The sequence below is a fragment of the Ostrea edulis genome, chromosome 9 (genome assembly GCF_947568905.1).
Source record: "Ostrea edulis chromosome 9, xbOstEdul1.1, whole genome shotgun sequence".
Lineage (NCBI taxonomy): Eukaryota > Metazoa > Mollusca > Bivalvia > Ostreida > Ostreidae > Ostrea > Ostrea edulis.
The window spans coordinates 47,229,804-47,240,321 of NC_079172.1; the positions used below are offsets into that span (position 1 = coordinate 47,229,804).

General features: G+C 35.7%; 1 protein-coding gene across 1 annotated transcript; it reads right to left on the reverse strand.

Annotated features, from left to right (window-relative positions):
- Window positions 1-8,360: 8,360 nt before the first annotated feature.
- On the reverse strand, window positions 8,361-9,582 carry LOC130050549 (homeobox protein HMX3-like). The gene is made up of 2 exons (XM_056150764.1): window positions 9,296-9,582; window positions 8,361-9,173 (listed from the first exon to the last, which is right to left on the reverse strand). The coding sequence occupies exons 1-2, from the start codon at window positions 9,516-9,518 to the stop codon at window positions 8,680-8,682; spliced, it is 717 nt and encodes a 238-aa protein (XP_056006739.1). The 5' UTR covers window positions 9,519-9,582; the 3' UTR covers window positions 8,361-8,679.
- Window positions 9,583-10,518: the final 936 nt, after the last annotated feature.

The following is a 10,518-nucleotide window of genomic DNA, read 5'->3' on the forward strand; positions in this document are numbered from 1 at the left end:
ATGCAATACATCAGACAGCATTTGACCCAATGATAGGTTGTATTGGCAAACTCCATTATTATAACGACCATTAGAATTTGCGAAATGCTGACTTTAAAAGAGACTGTTGAAACTCCTGTAACATCAGTCTGATTAAAACCAGTCCCCCTTCTCCTATCATCGTCAGGCCACAATAGGAGAAGGGGGGCTGGTTTTAATCAGATTGCCTGCAACATCAACTTGTTTGTCAGTAGCCATGTATATAATGTCAATATTCATTATGTATATACCATGTTGCATTTGAAGTATTATGTGAAAAGATTGTGTAGAAAGCTATAGTTGCAAGAAATCAATAGTTTTATAACTTTTTATCCATGGAAAAATATAATATTGAAACATTCCCAGTATCTTAAAATGTCAGGGCTAGAAAATAGCATATGCCCGTCAGTCTGTGACTGATTAAAAGTGTGGCGGACTGACTGACATTTGTTTCAGTCAGTCCAACGGAACTGGTCCATTTTCTAAATGAATCGTCATTTTGGAAAATATACTTATGAATCTTAAACGCGCATTTGACATTCCTCTGTAGATATCAGGTGAACCCGATAGTAAATATAAATCTCACATAAATATTATAATATTGTTTGAGGCATATTGAGTTAAATTACATATTTCATTTTATTAACATTAATGAAATATGTTCAATTATTTCTGGAAAACTGGTGGACTGGTAAATTTTTCTGCGGACTGGTTGAAATTATACCCTACCAGTCCGACTGGAATGGTGACATAAAAAGTCAGTTTCAAGCCCTGAATGTCATTAGTTATTCCCAAATCTATAGGGTCATTTAATCTAGGGCATACTGTATGCGAAATTTCTGAAATTTTCTTTCATCTCCTTGATATTAAGAGTTCTTGTGTGATTTTCCAAAATAAGTTGAAATCTTATATTGCTATTTTGAAAATTGGTCTGGATAGATCACCTAAATAGTAATGCAAGGGTCCCAGATTTGATATATCCAACTGTTCCTTAAAGATTTTTCTCTCCTTTGCTACAGTAACATCTATGAATACTACTTACTGTGATACATAAGAGCTGACTACATTTTTACTTGCAACAACCAGGAACTTTCAAAGTATGCTACAAAAAAAGTAACTCTAAAACCGACATGGTATTATTTATACCCAAAGAAGTTTTGTAGAAACAAGATAGAACGCAAGTGAATTGTATGTGAAATATCCCGAAAAACAAACATTAATTATTGAGAAATGTCGCGCATGTCCTTGAATTGCTGTGGAAAATACTGAAGAAAGAATGATGACAAGACACAAGACTTTAGTGTTATTGAAATCGCATAGAAATAATAATTCATGGGGACCTTGAACATTTTAAATTTTGAAAATCGATGAGGACCCAGATTTTTGTGCAAGGATTTAGCAGCATTCTAAGAGTTTTCAAGAGATATACTCTGCACAGTAAGTAACTCTTAGAATGCCATGTAGGCACTATAGTCAAAATAACAGAAGAAAACCCTACAGGAAACTAAGGCAGGTGGTCTGGGTCGTCATGATGCTCAAAATTTAAGGGTAGAGAATTTTTTTGCCCTCAAGGTGTTTCCCTGGAGGCAGATTCCCCAAAAACTGCTTAGTTATAGCATACATTGCAAGGGTGGGTTTTTTTTTACAGTAATTTTTACCAGTGATGATCTGTGTAGCAAAATCCTCCTGCAGTTCTTCATTTTAAGCTGATGACAGTTTTCGCATCAAAATTTTAAGGGGGATGGAATGTTTATCACTCTGAATAAATATGTTTCCAGAAAACTTTCTCAAAGAGGTTCAGGAGACCCTGGTTGAGTAGGTGGACTTGACATTAGTATTACTTCATAGGCTACTGTTGAAGCCTCAGATGGTAGGGGGTCATAGAATGAAGCCCTCTCTTGTATTCATCATCATACTCATATGCATGCATGGCAAACAGAAACTAGGCCCTCAGACACCTGTTACAATAAGCTGTGATTGAGTGTCCCCACAAAATCTTAATGATCAAAATCAACACATGAACTTTGTCTGTAATAATAATAGTACGGGTCTATACCATATCACCCTTTAATAAAGAACATGGTGGTGGTATATGCATGTATACATAGACCCATATTGATAATTATAATTACAGACAACATTACCAATTTTTGTGACATCAAAGGCCCTCATCCCCAATATTCAGTTCGATCTGGCTGATGTACGTCAAATTTGAAGGTGAAAACAAATTACAACTTTTGATCAGTATCCACCCTATATTACTGATATAAGAACCTGATGATAGATCAATGAAATCCTTATATTCATTATTTTTGTAGGACTTCAAGATAATTATGGAATATATATATATATAGTTTATTCACCAATCAAGGACCCTGGGGGGATACATGTTAACAAGCAATTAATTATAACAATGAAAATAAATAAGTAAACAATCACTCAGATTGAGAAGTACTAATACTGTCAGAGTTCAAATTTCTGCACTGCACACATCTACATGTATAATTATATATGAAATACTGATTGCAGACAAGATTTGAATTACCAAAATGAAATATACAACAAAAAACAACCAAACTGTTTCACACATTCAAGGACAGTGCCAGTTTCGGAGACAGTGGATAATGATATTGTTGTGTGAATATATTTTTAAAAATATAAAATTCTAATCAATATCAGTATGTACAGTATGTACAGTATGCAAGTATAATACACATGTACATGCAGGATCCAGTTGTTCTGAGTGTTTATGCCTAAAGCAGAGAGGTTAGAATAGAATAATTATATAAATGAAAACAATTGTATAAAGCTAAAGAAAGTATGAATTGTTGACTTGATTATAATAAGGGGCACCATGGAACAGTGCCTGTTAATTACATACAGTGGCGGATTTAGATCCCCCCTTTCACTACAAATTTACAGGGAATTTCCGGCATATACAGTTGAAAACTCCAGATTTGCCCTCCAAAACGGCCGAGTAGTTTGGCTAATACCCCCCCCCCTTTTCAGAAATCCTGGATCCACCACTGCATTATAACAACTTCTCTTTTACAAGGTTTTCAAAATGATAGCTTGATTATATATTACTTAATGAATTTTACATTGATGTCATTGAGAATGGCTATTAGTTCTTATAGGTGTATCCGACATTTAGGGAGAAGGGGGGAGGGCACCACAATCACTGTTGGTGTTTAAAATGAACTGTTGTCACCAAATATGATAATTCTAGATTTTCAGTGTAGTTTTTATCAAGCTTCCACGATCAGCAAGTTAATGAAAGTTATGTGCATACTTAAAACATTGGTCTTGGTGTGTCAAACCGGATACTTACCAAACAGTAATTCCAATACTCGCAACACTTGCCTTTAGAAGTTCGAGTTCAGCACAAATCAACATGGACGAGTTCATTATTCGGAAGGGGGGGTTAAATCAAGCATCGTTGGTGGTTACAGTTGAGATGGGGGTTATCTAAAGAATCATTTATTAATGCACAAGAATATATACGTACCATAACAAACCATACCATGTTAAATGCTTTCACATTCCTATCAATGATCAGGGCCAAATCCACATATATTACTTTCCCTCTTTGCAATGGAACAATCGAAATAAAAGGGCGGGAAATTCAATCACGCTCAGAAAGTTTCAAGGGTTACATATAGAATAATTATTTATTCAATCAATTTGGGCCCAGAGAGGAGCATTAGGATGCACAAAGTCCAGCTCACGGAAACCTATGACAAAGAAAAACAAAGACATTTATGCACTGCATGTTGAACAGGGAGTCAGCTGTCAAATCTATGTACAATGTATCAATGCATAAAATACACACAAAACACATGCTCATGAATACATGATAGAGAGAGGAACGAAGCGTAATCAACTGTGGGTTTCCGACGGTTCATATAGTACAAGCATAGTATCTACGTTACAATAATCAGTGCCTTATTTAAGGGGGGGGGGGGTGTAGCCGGCTCGCGCCCCTCTAAAAATAAGGTAAATTGTGGTCTCTTGTTTAGAAAAATGTAAACGATAAAAGAAGCAATAATTTCTTCCACTCTCAGAGCAATAAATGACAAAATATTTTGATTTATTGAATTACTTTTATTGGGAGAACTTACATTTTTTCCAAAAACCCTTAAAATTTGCGTCATTTTATTGATTTCCCTCTATCAAAATTGACAAAATTACTACATAGGAGACATATTTGAAGCCCTATAAAATCTGTGAAATCCAGGATCTGGACTCACTGGGGGCCTCAAGGTGGCCCCATACCCCCTGCCTCATAAAGTTGCGCTCCCCCCCCCCCCCACCGCAATTCCTGGATCCACCCCTGTTAATCATGTTACATGCACATAACTATAGGCCTATTGTACATGTATGTTGTTTCTATAATTGAATATTTATTGAGCGCCAAATTAACATAAAATCAAATAATTGAAGATATCTTCGATTATTTGAAATCCCATGGGGATCCGGTTTAGAATAGGTCCTCAGTACCCCTTGCTTGTTGTAGAAAGCGACTAAATGGGGCGGTCCTTCGGATGAGACCGCAAAAACCAAGGTCCCGTGTCACAGCAGGTGTGGCACGATAGAGATCCCTCCCTGCTCAAAGGCCAAAAGCGCCGAGCATAGGCCTAAATTTTGCAGCCCTTCACCGGCAGTGGTGACGTCTCCATATGAGTGAAATATTCTCGAAAGGGACGTTAAACAGTATTCAATCAATCAATCAATTATTTGAAGATATCATCAATTCAATTATTGCTCTCATCAAATGAATTAATGCGCGCTTCAATTCAATTATTGCTCTCATCAATTGAATTAATGAGAGCAATAATAGATTGCTCGCAATAATTAATTTAGAGCTAGGTGTAAATAATTTGATAATCTCTTTAATTCAATTGAAGATATCTTTAAATTATTTACAATGCTTTTGTATAAGGAATTTTAAAATGCGCACATTGATTCTTTTTAAGAGAGCAACAATTCAATTAAAGATATCATTAATTAAATTGTGGATATGTTGAATTGAAGATATCTTTAATTTTATAGTTGCTCTCTCTAAAAGAATTATTGCTCTCTTCAAATGAATTAAAGATATCATTAATTCAATTGAGGGGAGCAATAATTGAATTAATGCGCGCATTAAATCAATTATTGCTCTCTTCAAATGAATTATTGCGCGCATCAATTCCATTATTGCTCTCATCAATTGATTTAATGCGCGCATTATATCAATTATTGCTCTCTTCAATTGAATTGTAGCGCGTATCAATTCAATTGTTGATATCATTAATTCATTTGAAGAGATCATTATAATTCAATTAAAGCGCGCATCAAATCAGCTGAAGAATTAATGCTCTCATCAATTCAATTAATGCGGGCAAAAATTCAGAATTGAAGATATCATTAATTATTTGAAGAGTCTTTAATTAAATTGTTGCGCGCATCAAATGAATTGATGATATCTTGAAATAATTGAAGATATCTTCAATTATTTGAGTTTATGTTAATTTGGCGCTCCATAAATATTGGCATAATAAATCAGCAAACTCAGGATCTTGAACTTTTGACATAATTCCATGTTAACAGATCAGCTTTATAATGACGGTTTGGAGACTTCCTCTGATTCTTCCCGTGGAGATCCGGGTTAGAATAGGTCCTCAGTACCTCCTCAGGATCCGGGTTAGAATAGGTCCTCAGTACCCCCTTGCTTGTCGTAAGAGGTGAATAAATGGGGCGGTCCTTCGGATGATACCGCAAAAACCGAGTTCCCGTGTCACAGCAGGTGTGGCACGATAAAGATCCCTCCCTGCTCAATGGCCATAAGCGCCGAGCATAGGCCTAAATTTTGCAGCCCTTCACGGGCAGTGGTGACGTCTCCATGCTCGAGAGGGACGTTAAACAATATTCAATCAATCTTCCTCTGATTGAGAATCTCACCCCTCCCCCTCTCCTGGCCCCCTTCACCTGACTCCCCCCCCCCCCTATAACCTGGCTCCCCCTCTCCTTCCCACTCTGAAAAACGATGATACGTGCCTGCATATATAAAAATGCACATAATCATATCATATAATTATGTATTTATATGATTTATTAGAATATCTTCTCTCGAGTCATTTCAAAATATCATTATCGCATTTATATTACATGTCTACTTTATTTGAACAATTTGAATATTGCTTTGCGTTGTGGTACATGATTGTGGTGGTACATATTTATATATCCATATCAACTATTCGTATACAGTATACCAGTAGTTTAATGCCTAGGTTGATGTCTTTATATGCCTGTGAAATACTTTATTGTGGTATTTTTGAGTTGTTTTTTTTTTTTTTAATGTGCATGTACTAACATCATAAACTTTCAAAAGGGGGGGGGGGGGGTGCGATCCAGCTGTACCTTTTTCACCAAAAAGGAAGATTTCAATTCGATCTCCAGAATGGCAAAAAATGACATTTTTAATTTTCTGTTAAAAATGGCGGAGAGGGGCTATATTCATTATGTTATATGAGGTTAATTATTTTAATGACTTAGCTATCTCGTTATATAACACATTAGTTATTTCTTAAAGTTAATATGAATTAAATATCGTGTTACAAGTGATAGCGAGGTATGTTTATCATCTCGTTATAACGAGGAAACACCGTAAATACGTGCTACCTGTAATTTTTATTTTTGTACTTTCTCTAAAGTGAGCCCATACGGCTTTAGTACGAGAGGAAGTGAAGTTAAGTTAAAAGAATTAATTCCTGAACACGTAGAGAAACACAGTTAGTTTGGATCCAACTACATGTACCAAGTAATGCTAGATGTAATCAGGAATAGCACTGCACAGAAAGTTAAAATCATCAACTTCTGTATATTAATTTGCTTTAAAATAAGCTACCGGTTCCCGCGCGGTTAACAAGTGTATGCATTAACATAGGATAGTTTTAATTATGGTGTATATACCGTCGATGATAAATGATACAAGGGCCACAGCACCACTGTTACACTGTGTACAGCGAAAGTGAATTACTGTCAGTGTTGGAGATATGTTCTAGTATCTAAATCCCCGGGTCACTCAGCTAAAGCAAATTTTCAAAAATTCCCTTCATGTAACTTTTTGAAATATATGATAATCAAGAAGTATGTGGTAAGCCATTTGCTTTGAAAGTTTTGCAATCCCAGTAAAGTACGTCTTATACTCAAAATCATATAAGGTGTCTTTTTACTATAATAGATTTGTAAATATATAGCATATTCAATAATCAAGTAGTCGAATTATTGATATCAATGGAATTTGAATTATTACTATATATAATATATGTAATACTTAGTGCGAATTTTAATATAGGCCTACCATGAGATATATCATGCAAAGATTTCATAATTCTTGATATCGATGTTTCATATCAATAGATGAGTTGTTATCAAAACATCCCTTGGTATTTTATGTCAATGATATATATATATATATATATATATATATATAAATGCTACTGCTTTTTTTTTCAAAATATCAATAATTTGAATATCTGAACAAGTGAATTCATTGGTATCAAAAATTAGAATTTGTTACATCAAACAAAGGCAACAAATACTGGTACCGGACGATGATTTCTGTATCTCATTGAATTGTTCAATTTCACATGCAAACAGCACCCCCATCCCGATATATCTGATATTATTCTAAACGAGGCATGCGTTTTAGATCATTTTGTATACAAGTTAAAACATGTTTCTAGATATTTTCTGTGGCCGGTATTTAAACTTAAATTTCGGCTAAAATTGCTAAATTGACTGAACCAACGTAAAATTGATTGCAACTCGTGTCGATTAAATATGGAGTAATTTTCGAACAATTACCAATATTTGATAGCCGCTGCTTTAGTAAGCGATACCACACGTTTGAAATATCATAGCATTCAATTTATAAACCATCATTTTGTTCGATTCCCTTGTTCTACCAGACAATGCCTGCAATTCAAAAAAATGTTGATATATTTTGATATTTCTTTCATGAAAATTATTTTTTTCACATGTGCGAGTTGACTCATATTTTAATTGATATTGTGAGGTAAAAGGGCATGCTTTCATTAAGCTGGGAGATCAAACCTTACCAGACACGCTACTGTGTAAATGAATGCACTATTTATACATCCTTCAACAAAATACAAAACAAATTTCCTGCCTACCTATACCTACCTGCCTACCTACCCACAAGTCAAATTCGTGGACAGTAAAGGAGAAATAAACAGTATTTTTTATTTAAGTCTATTTAATCTTGTAATTTTGGTACAATGTCTCCATCGTTCTAGTTGCATGTAAACCTACCATGCAAATTCATATACATACATGTATACATAACACGATATGCTTGATATAGTTGAGGTTAGAAATTTAGTACATCGTGAAAATGACCTAGAATCAAAATGTATTTGATTGATAATGACCTTGTTAGGAAAGGAAAACTAGAACCAATCTACTGTCAATTCAAGAAAATTTATAAATGAATTTTACTCCACATTTTGTAAGAATACATTTCCCCTCATAACCAATTGAATTCAAGATCGACATTATTACGGACTTCAGATTATATTTCAAGTCTCCCAACAGTCGATATATTCAAATATAATAACACTCAATTGCAACACGCCGGATACCACTTGGATAAACTCATAAATAAAACAATGGTGGGTAAAGAGGAGATCCGAAAGTCCCTATCGGATGTGGAAATCTCCCGCCATACCGTAATGTAGCAAAGCGTTCGAGTGGAAAACTTGGGTCACTTGTGATTTGAGATTTCCATTTATTTCTTCTATTTTGAAACCACACTTTGACTTGGGTTTCCGTCAGACTGAGCGTGGAGGCGATTTCAGAACGCTCGGAGCTCGACAAATACCGTTTCGCTTCAAAGGCAGACTCCAAGTAGAAAATCTGATGGCGCGAAAAAACAGTCCGTGTTTTCTTGCGCGTTTTCAGACATCCGGATTCCTCTTTGCTATCTGGGGTGATTTTCACATTGACATTTTTTTTGTCGGAGGTTGAATTCCCTGTTTTGGCGATGATGACGTTTTTCTGATTATCTTGTAGACGTTTTCTTGTAGATTCGGTGCCGTATTTACCAGTCTCCGTCTCATCATCGTATCGATCTACAAAAATGAATAACACCATTCAATTTAAAAAAACAAACAAACAAACAAACAAAAACCAAACAAACAAACAAAAAACAAAACAAACAAACAAACAAAAACAACAAATGTATATTGAAAGATTAAATTGTTCTAAATTTATTTGATGGACATTTCAATAAACCAAGAAATTTTACGCATAATTGAACGAAACGCAAAAATTAATTCAAACAAATTACCTGTAGGTTTAGATGCGTTTCTGGCAACACGATACACCCGCTCAGGCAGAACACTCTGTTTGGGAGATTCCTTCAAGTTGGAATCATTCATAGACAGAAGACTTTCAATAGAAAAAGAAGTTGACAATTTTTCCTTTTCTGTCATAGCTTGAATCTTATTTCCAGGTCATTATCAGAAGGATGAGCCACCTTCAGAGAAGTTTTTTTGAAAAGTGTGAGATTTATGACCAGGGTGGTGTGAAATAAATATTTCAGAGTTTAACTGCCCGTGACGTCATGTGGATGGGTTGGAGTGACCGGGGTCATGTAGAATTGTCATTAAAACCTTCATTTTTCTTTATTCCTTTAAAGTAGAGTCAAGCGAGCGGGTACGGGGATAAACGGTTATAATTAACAAGAGCTGGACAAAGTGATTTCAAAACTGATAAGTGTAACGATCAATTTGTAATACTAACCGCGGTACATTGGCCCCCTCAATTGCTCACTTATCTGTTATCGTTTCTCGGGGCGGTCTTTCCCTAATGTCCAGTCACGGACAGGTAGCCGCTGTTGGCCGAATAAGCTTATGGGCGGGCAGCAGCTCTCCCCAATTCTCATCTAAACACAGGGTTTGTCAGCCTCCGGGTCAATGATGGATGAGAATCCATGGCATGGCCATCGCCGTTTGCGTGAGCGAATGTTGCGTGAGACTCGCGAGGGGACGTGTGATCTATAATTCCATAAGCGGGCTTTTCTTCAACACCATATGGTGCCGGTAACTTTCTGGATTTTCTGTCAGGCGAGAATAAATGGGGAGGAGGAGGTTGGGGGTCCTTAAAGACGAATGATTGATTTGCCGATTAGGGCTTCACCATCTGCAAAGAGAGAGAGAGAGAGAGAGAGATTAGTTTGACTGTTTTCGCGTTGTTTGTTTGTCAGTTCATGTTAAGTTTCACTCTAACTGTTAGGACATGCACCCTTTCAAATCACAGGCAATTGCATCGCTTGGGGGTCGAATTTACTAAATAAAGAGTACTCTTTATATAGTAAATTCGACCCGCAAGCGATGCAATTGCCTGTGTTTCAAATGGATTAAAGTTGAACGTAAATCTACTTCGTTAACAAATAGTTTAAACCTTTTCTTTTATTTTACGACGTTCAAGAAA